At 27.6% G+C, this 21,668-nt stretch overlaps 1 protein-coding gene across 1 annotated transcript; it reads left to right on the top strand.

Moving 5' to 3' along the window:
- The first annotated feature begins 288 nt into the window (after positions 1–288).
- On the top strand, positions 289–20,131 carry LOC111621571. The gene is made up of 6 exons (XM_023363753.1): positions 289–564; positions 12,623–12,816; positions 13,906–14,113; positions 19,333–19,636; positions 19,919–20,010; positions 20,060–20,131. Exons 2-6 carry the CDS (start codon positions 12,698–12,700, stop codon positions 20,129–20,131), a joined length of 795 nt encoding a protein of 264 aa, XP_023219521.1. The 5' UTR covers positions 289–564; positions 12,623–12,697.
- Positions 20,132–21,668: the final 1,537 nt, after the last annotated feature.

The following is a 21,668-nucleotide window of genomic DNA, read 5'->3' as shown; positions in this document are numbered from 1 at the left end:
CAATTTAACATTTAAAACAATTTAATCACGCTATTAAATTTTCATTTTTGTAAATTTTATTTCATAAATTCTCGATAATAGGAAACAATTTCACACAGATAAATTCGAAAATTACGTATATATTACATATAATATAACGTATTATCATTTTAATTTTTTATACGATCACATACTATTACAAATAAAAAAAATTTATAACAAATTACCCATTAATTTTATTTAATTTCTTTTTTATTTAAAAAATAAAACATTGGTAATAATTTGGTAAATATTTTCTGAAAACACTTAACGAAGCCGACTTCTGTTAGGGGGTGTTGGAACTTAAACAAGTTATCAGAATGTCGGAATGTATACAGTTTTAGGTTTGTTTGTTTATATAATTTGACGAAGTATATTGTATGTACTAGAATGAAAAAGACATTTTCACTCTCCGTATAAAATGTAAATTAGAATTAGCCTGTTTCTTCAAACTTTCACTCAATGGCCGAGTAAATCTACAGTAATGTTACTTTCTACAGTCATAATTTTATGGAAGTCTGAGAGGAAATTATTCATTTCTTCTAAGTAAGTTCCGATTTCATTTAATAAATAAATATATATTAATTTAGTAACGGTAAATATCGACGAGAATCTTTAAATCCATTACGCGGAGATGGACGTAGAAGTAAATAATTCATATCGTTTATTTTTAATTGCTGAAAGTTTAATGGGTTTTAATTGAACTAATTTCAAAACAGACTTTGTTTTTAATTAAAGTAATTTACGTAAATGACGTGAAAATTCGTTACAAATATATGCAGATGAATTAATTTCGATTTAGTTTATTAAAATTTATTTCGAAATTTTATCTTATCTCATTTATTCTTATGTTTTAATTATTAGAGAGCAAAATACATTTAAGATAAGATATTATTATAATTTGTATGCATTTGTTAACTTTTATCATTTACAAACTTTAGAAATATACAATATTTTAAAAAATAAATAAGTAAAACGGGCTGTTTGTAAATTACGTCTGTATTTTTCTTGAAATTTTTACTCCCCTCCCCTCTTGTTTTGGTTTGTTTGAGTTTTTGTAACCCCTTCCCTCTTCGGACATGCGACAAAACTCGGACCCCTTAAAATCTTTGTCGCTTTATGAATGACAGATGCCGTAAGTAGAAACGAAACGTACAAGAAATTTTGAAATAAATATAATAAAATGCATAAACTTTTTAAAAATTAACTAGACGAATGGACGTCTGCCGTTGTTCGACCCCTTCCCCTTGTCTGACTTGTTGTAACCCTTTCCCTCTCATCCGTCTGGTGTGGATGTTATTTGTGGATGGCCCTAAAGCTTACGTAGAATCCAATGTAAAAATTTCTATACTTTGAATATATGGATAATGCAGCTTTGGAAATTGCTGAAAATAAACATATGTGAGTTAGAATATGGTAGGCCCTTGATTTAAAGTAATGGATTAATTGGGGAGAGGTGTCTACTATTGCTAAAGGTCTGTTAAATTGAATGTGTTTTAAAAATATATATTAATAACAAACTTAAAATGTACAAGATGTATTAAAATATTAAAATATATAATTATGAATAAAATATTACAATATATAGTACATTCAATAATTTATACTTGTTGACCCTACTTTTTAGTGATCTCTGTCCATGAATTAAAAAAAATTGTAAAATTTTCTTTAGGGCAGATTTGTTTCATTAAATCAAGGATCTATATGTATTGAATGAAGATAGATGAAGACTTCATTTAAGTGCTTATTATATTTGTCAAAATTTCTCAAAGAAAACAGACTTTCTTATAAAGGAAGTCTGTTTTCTTTGAGAAATTTTGCTCAATTTTGTGTTAATACTTAACACCAAATTAACAGTCCTATTAATAATTTAAGTCCAAGTCGACAAATATAATAAGCATTGAAATAAGGGCAATAAGGCAATAATAAAGCTTTATTTAAGATTGCAAAAGATTCAAGTCATAAAGCAAGTGAATATTTAGAAAAATTTTTCTTTGTTATCTGATTTTATGTTTCTGGAGTTTTAAATATATAGAGGGAAATGATGATATATTTATATTCAATTACATTCTGTTCAATTACTATAAACGAGAAAACAGTAATATAAAAATTTGAAGCCAGTTCAACAATTTCTGTCAACAGAAAATAGTATCATTTAACTACTATTTCATTTAATATAGTATCTTTTTGTTCTTATTACATTTTCTATTGTATGTTTTAAATATTTAAATTTATAAAATATTTGAAGCAATAAATATTGATAGAAATATATGTAAGGTTCTGAATGTGAGAGTTCTGAATGTGAAAGTTATAATGGTAATTTGGTAAGTTAGGTTCTTATATACTGTATTTAAGTGCTAAAATTTGCATAAATAGGTTATCTCCCTATAACAGTAATATTCATAAGTAGTTTAGCTCCGTGAAAAAATCTTGATAGTACCATTAAAAATGTAAAGAAAAGTGAGTACTCTATATATATATTCATTTTTTAATATATAGTATATATATAAAATAATAATCATTATATTATTTAATCTTAATACATAATTTTTAAGAATTTTATATTTTTGTTGTTCATAAAAATATTATAGTGAATTCTATAAGTTAAGAAATTTTTTCATAATATATAGAACACACTATACATTNTTATGTTTTATATCATATCAAATCATATACATTCTTAGATTTTGAGCGTTTATTTAGTTGGCTTTTCATTTAGTCTTATTTTCAACAATTTAAATGAAATGCACAAATTTTTAAGAATTTTATATTTTTGTTGTTCATAAAAATATTATAGTGAATTCTATAAGTTAAGAAATTTTTTCATAATATATAGAACACACTATACATTTGATTTAAATGTTTTATCAGAAAAAATACTAATATATACAATTGTAATGCATAGTTTTTCTAAAACATTAACACATTCTAACCAATCAAGACATAGCATGCGACTATTTCTTATCATTTTTGAGTCATCAAAAGTTGTTTTGTCACTTTAAAAGAATGTTTGGTATTTGAAATCAGAAATTGGACAGTGTAAAGTGTAACAATGTTGTTCATTTTGATAAATTTAGCATAATTTTAATTTAATATTGAATGATATGAATTTCACTTAATTTTCATCAAGTTTTATTTTACAGTTTTGCTTAATTTCAGAAATAAAACTCTTGAATTTTGTTTATATTTAATTCAAATTTTTATATGTGAACAAATAATAATTTCATCAGTTAATTTTATTTTTTGAATTAACATATATAACACTGTTAATATCTGTATGTAAACTTTGGCTAAGTTTTCATATTTAATTTGTTTTCTAATGCTGTAACTGAAAAATTTATAATTTACAAGATTCAATCTGTAACTTCTCATCTTCTCTTGTTAAAATTTCTATCAATATGTAAACCACAAAGAATTTAAGCAGTATTGACACATTTAAATATGTTATTTATTAAATTTTAATTTTTTAAATTTACTATTCTTAAATTAAATGCTTTATGAAAGAATAATAATAATAATAGTGTTGATTTGAGAAAACTTTTCAATTTAATAATATCAGTTATGTCAATAACCTCCAAATTGCTTAACTTATTAATTCTACCCTGTGGCACTCCTAAGAGACCAAATGCGTTCCTTATAAATTTGATTTTTAATATTAAATAAGTCAGAAATGTCAGATTGTCTTAAAGGCAAGCTATATGAAATAAATTCTTCAGATCATTAGTTTGTTTAGTCTGAATGCTACACAAACTAATGATATGAAGAATTTATTGTCATTAATTTAATGTAAAAAAACAACTGTTTGTCATTATAGAGATATGTTGCTGTTTCTATATATTTAAGACTGATAGAATACTAAATTAGTCTAAAGAAAAACTATTGATTTTGGAAATTCTTAGTAACATTAGTGCAAATCTTAGATTATCAAATGATATAATTTTATTTATATACAGACAAACAGTACAAATTTATGTATGATTATGCTGGGTTGCAAATGCCTTGCTTTTCAAACAATTTGATTTATGAACGAAATTTTGAACTTATTTTTGTCCTGGTTGCTGTTGACAACTTGGTTGCTGAACAAGCTACTCAGCACAGCCAGCACGTGACCATATTTTTTTGGGGAAAATAAAGGACATATCGAAGAAAATTAAAAAATCTTATAAAATTCATAAGTTTATAACATTTATTACACATACATACACATTGTAAAAATTCAAATAACATTAATTTTGATACTTTTCAGTAAAATTAATTTTTGTTTTAATAGCACTGGTTCACGCTTTAAAACGTCATAAAATTCTATACAGTTTATTTGAAAGTTGTATTTGACAGAAATAATGTGCTTACTTTTAACTGGGTTTTTTCATTCGTCCACATATTATTCACCAATGAAAATATTCGTTCGACGATGCATTAGATCCAGGGAGACAAAGAAAATTCTACGATTTTACAAATGTTTTTGAAAGCAATTTTTTGCTGTAAAATGTTCAAAAATCTCAACCCACTTTTGATGGCAGGGCTTGTTATTCTGTCGCCATTCGTCGATCTTTTCGTTTGTGACATATTTTTTTACACACAAAACTTCATCAAATAATTCACTGTCGAGTATATTTACAGACCAATGATTCGAAATAAAAATCTAGCTTTCCTCTACCTTCACCCACAAAGGGATTTTGAGTAATGTGACCCATTCAAACACCTCTATTTCAATAAAACACATGTCCCAATTATTTAGCACATTAACAGTAAATATGTCACATGCTCGAGCCCCCGAAGATTGTCGACAAGTGTCGACGAATGCTCACCAACGCTCCAAGTGTATCATCCACCAACCAGAAAGTTAAAAAACTATCACAAAAATCCTCATAAGAGTGTCCGCCCCTTGGTACTGTCAAAGGGCCGTTCGGTTGGCGACACTGCACTACCGCGTTCTATGTAGCAACGTATTGACATGATGACAACACTGATCGCAATGGCGTACACGAAACTAACTTGTTCAATATATTATTAAAAAAGTTTTTAAACTTTGCATTGAATTTATAAAATAAAGGACAAAATGCCTATTTTATAAAATAAATAAAGTTAGAGGACAGAGCAGTGAAATAAAGGACTGTCCTCTTAAATAAAGGATGTATGGTCACCGTACCTGGGTGACCATAAACTTCCTATATTTCCTATGTTAAAGAAAGTCAATGGTCCAACCAATCATGACAGGACTACTGATTCAGAAGTTAGTGACACCAATATCTCCTTGAGTCATGATATGAATCGTTGATGATATTGCTATTTAAATTACATTTTAATATGCATGTGGGAAAGATACTATTTCCATTTTTTGGTGTGCACCACAGTTGATTTTAAATCAAATTAAGTAATAAAAACTGCATTAATTGACATTTACATAATATAAATAGCATTCAAGAATTTGTGTTTAAATATGCTTAAGGTAAATGACAAAAATTTATTAATATAATAATAATAATAATAAATATTTATTAATAGTAGGTAGCCAGTTAAAACTAAAAATAACAATTAAATTTAAAAATACCCTTTACAACAAAACTGAAAATAAAATTGAAATCAAATCAATTGAAACAAAACATTTTGGAAAAGTGTGGATAAAGTACTTGTTATCTGTCTTGATTGATTCGGTTATATTTCATGCAGGTAGTCCCAGTTGAGTCTCTATTTATAGCACTTCTTTGTAAAGTGTTAGTTTTGGATTTGGTTGTCTATGATAGAATATTTTGCTTTTAATATATATGTTACTGTGAAAGACCGAAATTAGATAATGTTGATATTCTCCGGTGAATGTCGACACATACAAAATACGTCGGTGAAAGACCGAATATTTGGTTATACAGTTGTCCCTCGATAATCCGACAGGTATGGGACCAAAGGTGTGTCGGATTACCGAAAATAATTACATATTTTGCATTGTTTTGCTAGCAGTAACTTACAATATTCTCTACTCCAACTGTTTGAACAGAACTGCTCACATAAAACACACGAAATGTGTGTCATCGAGTAAGAATTGGATGGGGAGATTCACATCGCGACATGCTTCTGTGCAAGCAGACACGTAACGGGGACGGCTACCTTGACGGGAGGTGCGTCGGACTACTGAGCATGTTGGATTAAAAAATGTCGGACTATCGAGGGACAACTGTATTATTGTTTCCAGTGATTTTTCTAATGTATAACATTCGAACAATCGCTGGTGTATGTCGACAAGCACATATATGCTTTGGTGGAGGTCGAAATGACACCCAAGAAGCTGTTGTTGACAGAGAGGCGACAGTTTGTTGCCAAATTCTTCGCCGGTTTTTTCTGCTCAAATTGGTGATACCGTACAAATAAAAGTTCCTGATGTCAATTGTGGTTGTACAGATACTCGAAATGTGTTGGTTGTTGTTGGAATAGAAGACTCCGACTTTTATAAATTAGCAAACAAAAATGGTATCCTGAAGCAGCTTTATACCCGTAATCACTTCGTAATTTGTAAAGAAAAGTTACTTTCCATAGATGAGATTTCTTCTCAAGAAATATTGCCAAGAGAAGCAGCTGCAGTTAATTCAAAAAGTGGAGAGCAAGGCTATACACACTGTCATTGCAATAAGAAGTGTTCCACGAATAAATGCAGTTGTAAAAGCAAGGGACTCTTGTGAAATTCAAAGTTCCATAACAGTTTAAGTTGTTGCAATAAATAAGATTATATAACGTTAATCACATAATTTATGTGTAAGTTTATTATTGTATTATTTTCTTTAATGATTTATAATGTACTGTTTGTTTTAGGTTCAACAGTTTATTTACATGTGCTATTACTTAAGCTTTCTCCTATTTTGACATATTAAAAAGTTTCATTTTTGTCTTAACGTAATAAAAATATTTTTATTCAAAATTCACCATCAGTGTATGCTGAATGTCAACATTTGCCAGTGTAAGTGAGAAATAATGATATTTAGCAAATATTTTGTACATAACACGAAATGACTGTGTGAATGCTGACATTTGCCAGATATCGGTCATTCACAGTAACATATATATTGTAAAAATATACATACAGATATAGCTAAAATAATATTACATGTATATATAATATAATATTGCCTTTATAGGCATTTTTATGTATGAAACACAGCTAAAAAGGTTAAAAAAGAAAAAAAGAAAAAGGTTTGAAGGTTTGTTTTGGGGTTGGGCATGGATTAATCTATTTTTATTATTTCTTATGGTAAAATTTGTTTTGGTTTTAACAACTTTTAGAAACGAATTAAGTCTGAAACCCAAGGTTTGACTGTATATACAGGATGATTCAAACGTGCTGAATAAAACTTTTTGAGGAATGATTAATTATTCAATTTACAGTAAAAAATGTTAATATGCCCTTGTCCAATTCTGAAAGGTTACTCAGTTACAGTGTAAAATCTTCATTTCAAATCATTCACAGTTTTAAGTTATCACTGAAAACCAACAAAGGAAACTAGGTATTCTGTTACAGTTCAAAATCATGATCCATTGATTAATATGCATCTATGTCCTTAATTTAATCAAAGTTATTCTTTTAATCACTATATCAGTGTATTTCTATTAATAGGACTTATCATACTGGTGTACAAGATTGCAGACTCACAGTTACACAGATTAAAATTGTTTTATTTTCAATTACCTGCAGGTTCAATTGTTTTATTTTCAATTACCTGCAGGTAATTGAAAATAAAACAATTTTAATCTGTGTAACTGTGAGTCTGCAATCTTGTACACCAGTATGATAAGTCCTATTAATAGAAATACACTGATATAGTGATTAAAAGAATAATTTTGGTCATGATCCATTGATTTAATTCATGAAGCTACTATAGAAATATAGTAGAGCATCAATTATCTGAATATCGATCATCTGAAACATTGGTTAACCAAAAGCGTTCCAGTTGACAAATTTAAATTTCTGTTGGTGCTGTGGCGCTGCAATATTTGGCTATATCTTGGATTACTTCAATATTATTTTTGTTGGTGTGCATGTTTTAGCTGGCAGCACTGGCATGACCATGAGAGGGTACTTAAGGATGCACCAGGATTTGAACAAATTTCAACATGGGATAGGTTAATATCTTTTTTCATACATAATCAGTTATCCGAAAAATTGATTATCCGAACGACCTCAGTCCCAAATTGTTTTAGATAATTGATGCTCTACTGTATGTCAAAGACCCAAACAATGTCATAATATACATGCTTCTATTATCTGTAGTTGGTAAGCTTGTATATAACTAGTGAATACAATCACTTTGAACATTTCTTGTACATTTAATTTTTCTTTAAGTGTTAGTTAACTAAATGTAACTTGTTTCTAAACTAATGAATAATAAACTGTTATAGTTTGTACTAGTTAGTGTTGAAATAGTAAACTGATTTGAAATAAAGATTTGTCTCCATAACTTGGTTATCTTTGATAATCAGACAGGAATGTATTAACATTTTTTACTGTAAATTAAATAATTGATCATGCCATAAAGTTTTATTTGTCACTTTGAATTACCCTGTATATTCTTTATAGTTTTGGAAAGTTTATCTCCTTTCAAGATTATAAATAGATTTGATAAAAGATTGAAAAGGATTATAACTTCAAACTAAAACCAAAATTACTAAATATCAAATTAAATGAAAAGAATATTCATACACTTAAAATTGTCCTATTGTTAATACATGTATGGAAATGTTAACAGATTCAATCATCAAGGCCAAAACTATATGAACAATGTTATCTTAGTTAAGTCTTTTTGTATGACAATCTTTCCATATCTCAAAGCTGTCATATCAGATAATTATACTTTTTCATATTCTACATTTTTTGCATTTTAAAAAAAAAAATAAANTATTAAATAATTTAGAACCATCTGGAAGAAAATAACTAACTCAGAGTGGGATTGAATCTGCAATCTCCACTTATTGTGCAGTGTTCTGCAAGTTATGCCATCTAGACTTGCAAGCAATTCTTCAAATCCAGACATATTTAAACCTATATATAATCATCCATGGTTACTTAGCTCTGGGCTAGTTTTTTCTTCCAGATGGTTTTAAATTATTTAATAAATTATTAAATTATTATTATTAATTTAGATAAGATATGGCACCTAATGTTTACCTCTAATACCAAATTACTTAATATCTAATTAATAGTAGCTAAATAATAACCCGATTAATGACAGTGATCATTTGATTTAGTATCCTATTGAAAATATAAGTTTCCGTATAAGGAATCTTGTAGAAAATTTATCCACAATGCTTTTCAATAGTATCATACTAGCAAAGAGAATGAATAGATCCTATATAATAATTGATTGTATTATATTTGTTAGAAATGAATGTGAAATCCGGAATTTTTACCGATTTTTCCGATTAACGTCCCGTATTTTCCTAAACCCCCAATTAAATTTTTCTATAAATCCTAAGCTAAACCCGAACTTGAAAAAGGGGAAAAAATTCCAATCTTCCCTTTCGTTCAAAGTAAACATCCGTCCACTTCGAAAATAATCCCACATTCCAACTCTAAAGTTGATAGTTAGCATGGTCCCGGGGACAACTTTGACCCATCCACGTATCTTTAACCTCTCAACAATTAATCACGTGACCATTCTCCCACGATGAAACTATAAAAGCCACTTGCTTCCCTCTCTCAGGGGAGTCGTTCATCAACCGTCACCTACAATTTCCTTGAATATTGTGTCCTTCCAATACTGTGTCCTGGTCCTACTGTGTTGGATAAAATAATATTTTCCTCAAGGATAACTATCGACATAAAGAGGTATGGAACAAATTTTTGTGAACTCTCTCTCGGCCCTTCGCGTTTTAGGGACTCAGAATTTTCCCTCAATAATAGTTATTGTACCGTCTATATAGGTAGCTAATAAATTGGTGTCCTCTTTTACTTTTATATCACCTGTCACCTTACCGACGGCACTCCTCCCTCCTATACTCGACCAGACCCAAAAAAAATTAGTCCCGTTCCCTTGGGATAAACTAAAACCTTAAGCCATCTCTGACAAGTGAGCAAGTCCCTCCGACTTGAAAGCCGATCCACGGAGGTACGACATAGTCATACCCCTCGTTTCTCACATAATCATCATAAATGATGGCATGGTATATTTTTATGTAGATAAACAAAATGTAAAACAGAAAATATTAAAAAACAAACAAACTTACAAATGATTGCTAATATTTTGGTAACACTTTGTTTTAATGAAACTAAAAATGAAAAGAAACAATCATGTAATTTTACAATATGATGATAGATAAACACTCACTGTAGCTATTTGACTTCTGTTGTTCTATCAGTTTTTATTAAAATTTGTTGTTTGTTGTTATCAATAATTTGTATTGTTATAATGAAGTTAACAATTTCTCTCTAAAATTAATAATGACCAATTTTACTATGATATTTACAAATAGCAACTATAAACTAATTTGACAGACAGAAATTTAAAACTTTTAAAATATGGTTTAAAGTTACGATGAATTCACATTTTAATCCAATAGAACTCTATTTTCTTCATGATCTCTTCAGTTATGTACAGTATGTTCAATAAGAATACTGATGATAATACTATGCTATGTTATCCTTTTCAAATGCCAGCTATATGTTTAATCTCAAATGCAATGATCTGGATTTATAGCTTATATATTGTCATATGCTAACTCATAATGAAATGAAATGTATTGGGATAAGTCTAGATTTCAAATTGTGGTGAATTTGCTGAAGAATATAAGGTATTAAGGTAAAAAGGTGAAGGAGAATGACTGAATTTAAAAGTACTGATGTCTTATCTTAACATTACAGTATTTATTACAGAGATAAGAAAAAACATAATAGACATTTGTAATATCTTAAATTTAATTTATCAAATCTTTTCATATAATTTATAATTTAGTATTTGTAGTTTAATATATTTTTTTTTTTTTATTTTATTCTTGACTAATCTTATAATTGCTACTGAACATAGCTGTAAGTTTTTTAGTGAAGAAAGTAGAATCTATTGAATTCAATTTATAGTGTAATAATCAATATAATGCTCCTTATAATTTATAAAAATAGAAAATTGCCATAACCAACTTGGAAAAAGAATAAAATTTAGAAATAATTATCTGGCAAAGAAGAAAATTTCAAATTGATATGGCAAAGATTAATCAAATAATCTTCAGCCTTTATCTTATGTAGTAGCATTATTAGTTTAATTAGTGTCTGGGATGAAACTACCAATAAGAAAGTTTAGTAATTTCATAATAAATTTATTAAAATTCTATTTGTGGTAAAGGTAAAATACAGAGGAATTTAAGTTTTTGTGGATATCAATAAATCTCCAATAAATAAATTAATCACCGTTCCTCATGTAGCACAAGATATCTAGATAGTACTGTATTCAGTTTTTTCTCATGTGTTTTTTAGTATCTGTAGAGTTATATAACCTTTTATGAAGAACACCATGGAAGGTTGGTTGGTTTGGTATCTCTAGTTCTCTACTGATGTGAAAAACATACTTAATCTGTTCTATGTACTGAAGTGTACTTAAGTTACTGGATTGCTCTACAAATTGCATCAATATGATGTTTAGACACTTTCTTATATCTATATTTTTCCTTACAAGTGAGCTAGCTTCACACAGTGTTTTATGTCAGATTGTTATTCTCTCTCTCTTGCTGGTCATTCTTGTTGGTATTTTTTCAGAATTTTCTTTGCACTTTCACAGAAAACTTAACTTTGGCTCAACAATAACAACAATAGAATTTCTTCTGCACTATGAACACCATTTTGATGCCAGCTCTGCAGCTGTACCATCTGTAGTAATGAAAACTTACTTCTTAGAACCTTTCTTATTAGTAGTTCTTGTCCTGTATTACACACATAGATGAGTACTAAAGTACAGTATTGTTAACAGTTAAATTAATATTTTTTTTATTACTGTTATAAAACATACTTTTCTCAAAGCATAACTGTAGATATAAATAATTCTAAAACATGTATAAAAGAAGACATTAAAAAATGCAAATTTAGGATGAGTTTATCTGATTCTGAAATTTATTACAAAAAAATCATTAAGCTATAATTTGATGAATGCAAAAATTTTATCATGAAATATGTTTAAACTTTAATATGATAGCTTACTAAACAGGCCTTCAAAATCATTTTATCATATATATATACAAAAATTATTATAGTATGATGAAAGTGTAAATGAAATATTTAATTTAATTGCATTTCAATTATATTTATTTAGCATTGTAATCATTTTTCATGCTAACATTTTTGCATAGAACAAATATATGAGCCTATTCATTATTTATGAAAAATTTGTTTAATTTTTTTTTTCATTTTTTAATGTTTTGTTTAGTTGGGTCATTTGTCAATGCAGTAAGAGTTTTAACTTATGTATAAAAAGTTAGCTACTTGCAAAGCATAGATTTGGAAATCACATTTTATAATACTGTGATATAATGAAATTCATATATTTCAATTAGTAAATAGTTTCTAACATATTAAATATTTATAAATTTTTACTTGTCTTGAATTTATTTTAAAACTATTTTTTTTTTTTCTTTTTAACAGAATTACATAAAGAAGATTTTCAATGTGTGTTTCTCTGAAATTTTATTTAAATATGATGAGGTGACTTTAAATGTGATGTACATTATGCCTTCTGAGGCAATTCAGACTGTATTACCTTGGTTTATATCCATTTCCATTTTGACTACTTTGGTTGTTTTAATAATTTTATGTGCATGTAAAAAGAGAAAGGAAAGGTAAATTAGAATATTTGTTGTTATTAAATGTTATCACTAAACTTATTTTGTAATTTTAATAATCTGTTACTCTGAAAAATTTAGTGACAGAAGAATTTACTATAGTTTTAGCATTTTTTTTTTATCTTCATATTTTATTATGCTTATGTTTTGATATTTTTGATATGAAAAGTAAACACAAAATAGCAAATGTCCAGTTACTAAAACTATTATAAGTTAACCTAATGAAATAAAAGAGTTATCTATTGATATATGTTCTTATAATATAGAAATATTCTTTGATTTGTGTAAGAAAACTTTTTGTAATTATGAATATAACTATTTATTATAATTTTCAATTTTGAGAAAACTGTGTACAGCTTCCAATTACTTAAAATTTGATGTCTTTCAATGTTCTATACAGGGTGATCCATTTTAATCAATCCACTGAAATAACTTGAAAAATATGCATTCTACAAAAATTTATTGGCCCAAAAATGTTATACTTCAAGGGGGTGATAAGATGGGGTTATTGGTTTTGTCATAGTTTTATTGTAAATTTTCATATGTATGGTATGGGGACTGCATAAAAGTTTGTGTTTGTAACTTCTGATAAGTGTATTTTTTGAAAAACTATTTTAAATAGAAGATTGTTTGTTTTCTATATAGAATCATTATATGCAGTAAAAAGTGGGTTCCATTTATAGCATCATCTGTGATGAAACTGATAGTCCCATTTTATGGTTTGTTTAAAATTTAATACTTTGGTTTAATGCTATTTTTTAGTATTTGTAGTTTTTGAGTTATTTCAGTAGATTGATTAAAATGGATCACCCACTGTAATAATTATACAAATTGCTTTAAAATTTTTTTCTAGATATTCTATAATAACTTACATACACAAAAAATAGTAAGAAAGATTATAATTTTATCCAGTACAAATTAAAAGAAAGAATGTTTTTATTAAATCTGCAGTTAAAGCTAATTAAGAAATAAAATTTGAAAATTTATCTTTATTGCATTTATTTTCCCTTTTAATTTTACAGAAGGTATATTTCATAGTGGTAGGTTATATTTTCTCATTTCATTTTTATAATTTTTTAATTTCAGTAATTCACATGCAATAAATGAACGTGCTTTACCTGATATTCCCATTCATGACTTGAATAGGGAAGTTACAGGTAATGAGAATAATATTACATCTGTTGAAAATGCAAGTTATTATGCCCCTGTTACTAAAGCAGTTCGACCAAAAGCACACAATCCAAACAAACCTCATGCTCCATCTCCTCCTGTGGCAGCAAATGCCTCCCAGTCAGTAAGTAGTCTTAAATTTATAATAAAAAGAAAAACATTAAAAGAAAATTATCTATATTTGTTTTAAAAAAATATTTCAATTAATTTTAATGATATTCCATTTTAAATTTTAATTTACTATATACATATACACTTTATTTTAAAGTCTGAAGTTAATACTACTATCAAATCAAATGTTTCATTACTTCTGTTTAATTTTTGAATAGGCAGTTACTTCAGGACTATAAAGAGAGAAATATTTAATGTTTTTGGATCAAATACTGTAACCTTCAGAAATAAAAGAGGGTTATTTTTTTTAAACTAGACATTAAACAATAATAATAATAAAGTAACCCCTTGATTTAATGGACTAATTGGTGGAAAGGGTGTTTGTTAATACCAAAAGTCCATTAAATTGAATATGCTTTAAAACATTTATTAATAATGTGCAAGATGTATTAAAATGTTGTTATGGTGTATAAATATGAATTTAAAAAAATATTATTATATACATTTAGTAATTTATACTCATTCACTTATTATTCTAACTTTTTAGTGCGCTCCATTTGCAAATAAAGAAGATTTTAAATTTTTTCTATAGGATAAATTTTTTATTCATTAAATTCAGTCCATTAAATTGGGGTTTATCATATATTAATTAAAAGAACAAAATCATATTGTTGAAAATTGGAAGTATTGTATTATTGGTTTAACCTTATCATAGAAATGATAGTTTTGTTCTATGTAAAAAAACTTTATCAAATTTCTCTTCAGCAATTTTTTAAATTTTCTTTCCATTCAAAATAACTAGTAGAGCATATGACATACTGGCATGGGGAAAAAAAAGACTTCAGAATTTATTCATGAATGATTCATAAATTCTAAATAATATTAAACATTAAAATCCTATTTTAGTGTTTTAGAATCATTACTACTAAATAATTTTGAGCAGTATAATTATATTCTATAACAACATTTCAATTTTTTATTTAAAAGTTTAAAAGTTCAAATAATTTAATTAGCTAGATTAAATAAATTATTTTTAATTAAAGTAAATTAATAGTAAGATAAAAATTTTTAAAAATAAAAATGAATGAAGTTTCTCATTAATAAATTGTTTAATTGTTGAAATTAACTATCTCTGTAATTAATTTTTGTTTTTAATTCTTACAAGGTTTGTTATTTCATTTAATCTTAAATTGATAATCTCTCTGTTAATAATTCATATTTTCAAATTTAATTTTTTATTTTTATTCAGTACATGTTCATCTGTCACTTTTGCATTATTTTTATACTACTATATTCTAGTAGTGATTCTTTTCATAATTGATTTAATATAGCAGTTTTTATTATGGTAATATAATCAAATATAGAACAGAAACCAACTGAAATTTTAAAAATCTCTTCTCATTCTAAATGCATATTTTTTTCTTAGTATTTGTTCCATCAATTTCTCTCTCTTATGTCATTATATTGTAAGATTCTGATTGGAACGCCACTGCAAGATATTTATAACTCTGCCATAAAACATCACATCAAAGTATCAATATTCTCATGATTCAAATTAACACAATTTGCTATAATCAATGAGTCCAGAGTCTACAAAAGGCAAAAAACAGGAAGGACAAGCAGTTGCTGCATGATGTTTGCAGAAGACCCTGTCCATAAGGTCCTCCCTTTGGCAAAGAAAATGCTTTCTTGCCAAATTCTGAATGGCGGATATAAGAATTCTTGCTGAACTTCAATGAAAAAGAAATGTGTGGGAGCTGGATTCTAACAGGAAATATATAGTAGAAGTTTTTGGACACTTGGATCAGACCATTCAAAAAAAGACACCAATGAAGCAATGGCAAGGAAAATCCTCAAGATATCTGTAAAGAAACCATTTATTCTGGTAACTATTATTTGTGGCAAGTCTGAACCCATATGATGCTAAACATTTCACAAAGATTGTGTGCATGTGTGTGCATGCTTGTCTTTAAAGTGGGGTTTGCTGCCAGTCTCTGCTCAGGTCATAGATGATATACAGGCAAATCCCACAATATTATATAATACAATAAAATTTATTTGAGAGTATTTATTATGTGGTCCTTATGTCTATTGTATATTTCTTATTGTTTGTTTGATTTTTAAAAATTTCCTTAATCTGAATATATATTAATTATAGAATCTAATAAATTTTATTCAAAAATTTTATTTAAAATATAAATTAGCTTTAATTTACTTCAATATATAAACTTTCTTCATTGAGTATTTGTAAATGAGACAAATAATCTTTTAATGAATTTATTCATTAGATTAATTAATTTACATAAGAGAGAGATTGGTGAGAAAAATTACTATAAAAGATGTAAAAGGCTTTAGATTTAATGTAATCTTATCAATGCAAACTATCTCAAACTGGACATTACAGTACATCAGAAAACACCAAAAATAGAATGCTTCAAAATTTGAAACATTGCATTTGTATAATGGTTATTGTAAATAGTCATCAGCAAGAAGTTTTAATAATTACAATTACTTTTTTGTATATTGAATTTTTGAATTAAATATTACAAATGTTTAAAATTACAATAGCAGTAGAAGTTTGTTAAGAGTGGTGACAGATTATCAAAAATTCCAGATTATTGGAAATCTTTGTATTTTTCAAAATTCAATAAATTATATGTGATCTGAAAATTGCAGACATTGCTGTTCATTTTGTATTATTGGATGCTGTTATATACAGCATATTTTATTTATTTATACACATTATTTAATTAGTCTGAATATGATGTATGTAATGTATGATTATACTGTGTTAAGACTGATCAAAAAACCCTGCAAAAACATTAATAAACATACAGGGTTCCTTCAATAGAAAACAGAAAAATGCCAATAAAAGTCAACAGGATGAGCAATAATGTAGTAATTTTGACATGACACATCCAATCAGAGACAAAAAACAGCCATAGTTCTGTGGAATATTCTCCATGGCATTCATTGTAGTTCCAGTCATAATCTTCCACAAAACTGTGGCTGTTTTTGGAATCTTAGAACTCTACTTGTGTACACTTGTGTGCAACTCATAAAATTGTCTCCTTACTGTACTTTCATGCACCAATGGATGTTGATTGGTTTTTGTCAAAAATTGGATAACATTACACTGCTCTTACTTCATGCAATGCTGGAGGAGGGGTACTGCCATTTTATTGATACATTGTCATGATCAATTGTGTGACTGGCAACATTGTTGATGTTTTCTCGCATAAACAGTGTTGCCAGTCACAGTTACTGTTGCCTCTGGTTGGAAGTGTCTGCATCAAAATTATTATGCTATTGTTCATCCTCCCAACTTTTATTAACACTTTTCTGATTTTCTATTGAACATGCCTTGTATTATTATACAAAATTATCATTAACAATGTGCATATGATAATTATTTTCCAGAATTACTATATTTCTGCCTAGAATCTTTGGTGCACTGTGTCCAAATAAATTTCAGTTTATGGAATACTATCATGCCAAATTATTGTTGGTTACTTTTCAGCGGCTGCCAGGTTACTGAATACAGTGGAACCTCGCATAATGAACAAAACAAATTGTAAAAAATTGTCTCGCATAACGAGTAACGAGGAGAAGGAGAAGTCTCGAATTGTGCACATGCTCCATCAGTCTGTGTTTAGCAGTTGTTCCGCTAGCATCTTAGTGTCGCTTGTGATCACATATTTTTCCAAACTTGTGTTCACACACACTACTTTTAAACGTCAACAACCATAGCCCGTTATATAATAAACACACCAAACAATATGCCAAATTCTTGGGCTATGTAAAGGCTATAATTAAATATTAGAAATTAATTAATTTGACAAGAGGTAGACAGTTATGCTTCCATCTCATATTAAATTTGGAGTGTTTATCAAACACATTATCAGTGATTTTTTAATATTTTTTCTGCAAATTGAATTCTCATTCCAGGTTGGTTCATTCCGCACTAGAAGAGAAGAAGATGATGATGTTTTTACGCTCCTTAACAATGCATATTGTACAATTTTCTTTGAATAAACATTATACATAAAATATTTGAGTATTTTTTTGGTGTGGAATGCATTATTGTATTTTACGTTAATTTCTATGGGAAAAATTGTTTCGCTTAACGAGTGTTTCACATTACGAGTACAATTCTGGAACAAATTATGCTCGTTAAGTGATATTCCACTGTATTTTATATTTTTGAGTGCCAGATTAATAAACTTCTACTGCATCTTCTTTTCCTATATGTGATCATAGTGATGTAAATTTTATTTATAATTGTTTAATCAAGCTTTTAAATTTGATGTTTAAAAGTATAATTAGAATAAGTAATAATTATTTAATTTTATTTTTAAGTTTATCAGAATATTTTAAAACTTAAATGATAAAAAGTATTCTGTGGATGGCTAATTGAATTTTAATTTCTATATTTTTTTGTTAAGATTAAGAAATATACTGTAAATCTGAATTATCAGTTAAGGTGCTAAGACAAAATAAAATCATTGAAACTATGCTATTGTATCAAAAATTTTGATATATTGGCATATTGTAGACCTAGTTAAGCTTCAGTCAATAAATCATATCAGATTAGATATTGAAAAATTATTTCAAAAGTATGATTAATAAATAATTTTTATATTTCAAATTGAAACAAAGTGATTAAACAGATAAAACTTGCATCTCAATAAAACTATAGACAAATTATAAATTTTTCAGTTAAACTTTATTATTTTTGTAATTACTTACATAAAATAGTTTTTTTGTATATAATAATATTTTGCCATAGATGGATTATAACTAAGAGCATTTATTTTTATTCAAAAAAAATAAATTTATTGTTAATGTTATAAAATTAAAACTATTTGAAAAAAATATTGAAAAATTGAATAACATTTGTTTTAATATAATTTATGGTCTTTTTCTTTGTTAGTTTAATCAAAAGTTTTAAAACATAAGGAAGTAGTTAGTATTTCATATTTATACAAATTTTTTGATAAAATGTGTGAAAAACTTCTTCCTTTTATTTTACTTTGTATAATAAATTACGAAATATCCTGTTAAGATTTCAATTGTAGATTCATACATGGAATTTTATTTTATAGAAAAAGTAGATCACAAAAAGATTTTTACGAGATTTATAACTTTTATAATTGTAATTCATATATATGATGAATAAACTTATATAAATATTTAAAAATTACTTATAATGTATATAATTTGTAATTTTAGAGCAAAGTATCATCATCTCCAACTAATTCTATTCCTAACTCATCAAACAATGCATCTATTGAGTACAGTTCTCCTAACATATCACATATGTATGCAGAAGTTCAAAGGCATCCTAAAAATCCATATGAGAAGTTAAAAGGTCAGTCAGATTCAGATCATGATACTGATGAATATGATGATCCAGATAAATTTCGAAGGAACAGAAAACAATGGCCAAATTTTCAGTCTGATTTATATGAACCACCTCCAGTTCCAGAAAAGCAAAATATTTATGATGATGATTTGGCATCTATTCCTGAAATATGTAAATATATTTTTGAATGTTGATAATTTGTTTTAATTAAAATGTTTTATATTCTTAGTTCACAAAAAATTTCAGGAATTAAAAAATTAATCAAGAGAACTTTTCAGATGAATACTGTATTTTTGAATATAAGATGTAACATAAATCAATTATACTGTATTTAAGCTTATATTAGAATATTACATATTTAATAGAAATAAAATATTTAGAAATTGAATAAAATTATAAAATGTAAAAATAAAAAATGTGTATAAATTCTAATTGTCATTTTCTGAATTTCAGCTCATAATCAAGAACAAAATGAAGATTTATCAAATACAATAGCTGGCCAAGCAGTNTGCAATGATACACCAACAACTGCTGTAAATCATCGGGTAATAATTGGAAATAATAATTATAAATTACAAATGAATTTAACAATAGATGGAGGTGTTAGGCATTAATGATTTACACCAGGCATTACAGCATGAGTGGCTGCGACTGTGCGACATCTAGTGATGGAACTTAGAAGTTTCTGCACTAGCTATTCCTCCAATCAATGTTGTCAATGCAATGATTCTGGGGCCTTACGGCCGCATTTGCTCAAAACTACGTGCTCACTTGTGCAACAAACCTAAACCTATTTCTAACTAATATAATCAATAACTTTCTTCCAATTTTTCTTTACAGCGGATTCGACATTCAAGAGTGTAAGTCAATCAAACCTTGGCTTAAGTACATTACCAAAGAAGATAGGTTTAGGTTTGTTGCACAAGCGAGCCAAAGTGAGTGTTTGCGTGACTTGTGGCCATAAGGCCGCAGAATTATTGCATTGACAAAATCAGGCGCCAACGTCATCTTCGTCATCGAACCCCAGGACCTAACCAAAGCAGGGACCAGCGGCCTCACCCCCACGACATCAGGAATAGGCTAGGTGTCGCCAGGTAGTGAGATGATGTTGCGGGAGATGCGATTGTTTTCTAACCAATTCTTGATTTCGATACAGGAATATAATAAGTGCCCACGTATCAGACACTCTTCTAATATGGAAATTGTAGATCACAGCCATCTCGAGGAACTTCTAAGTTCCACCATTAGATGTCGCATAGTCACAGCCACTCACACTGTAAAGCCTCGTATGATTTACAGCAGTTATTGGTGTATCATAATAATTGTGGCAAAGTTTGTCACCATTCTTCAGTAGGAAATAATGCTAATATGTCTTTTAATAATGCTAAAATGTCTTTTAATTTCATCTTAAATCTCACCATTCCTTAGCATGCATATATTTGTAATAAACTGAAATCTGTTTTTTATGCCTGAGGAGGAGTTATACTAAAATAGATATTTAATTTTCGTAATTTTATATATTTTGTTGATTTCATGTTGTACTTTTTACTGACATATTAAATTTTACAAAGTGGCTATTTATACATATAGTATGTATATGCAATTGGCTATTTATACATATGATATGTATACTCAATTGGCTATTTAACCCTTTTAAAGCCATGATGTAAAGATGATAGTTTTAATGTTATTTATAATTTAGGATATCCTAAATTTTGATTATCAATATCCTAATTATGATATCGATTATCGAGAAATGAGAATTAAAAATGGCATTGAGGAAAATCTTGATAGCAAAATATCAAAATTTTATAATACATCGTTCTTGTTCATTTTTGGAATTCTTTTAGTGCACCATATCATCATATTCTTATGATAAGAAAATATAATAATTTGGACATATTTTCAAAAACTTGCTTTCATGCAAGATATATTATTTCAATTGAAAATGCACTAAGTATGGATACAGATGAAGTAAATGTAGACATCGATGATCATATTGAAGATGAAACTTTTACTGATGATTTTGATTGTCCCAACAAACTATTATCGGATAGGGAAAAATTTAATATGGCACTGGCGATAACTAAAAATATTGCAGATATTTTGTCTAATTATGGAACGCAAGCCTTCAATAAATATGTAGAGGAATTAAAAGTAATAGAAAGCAATGCAAGAAATGGAATTTCTCTTTTTGAACATG

Source organism: Centruroides sculpturatus, unplaced genomic scaffold, assembly GCF_000671375.1.
Source record: "Centruroides sculpturatus isolate CEXI.00-Female unplaced genomic scaffold, Cexi_2.0 scaffold175, whole genome shotgun sequence".
Taxonomy (NCBI): Eukaryota; Metazoa; Arthropoda; class Arachnida; order Scorpiones; family Buthidae; genus Centruroides; species Centruroides sculpturatus.
This window is presented reverse-complemented; position numbering and strand designations above follow the sequence as displayed.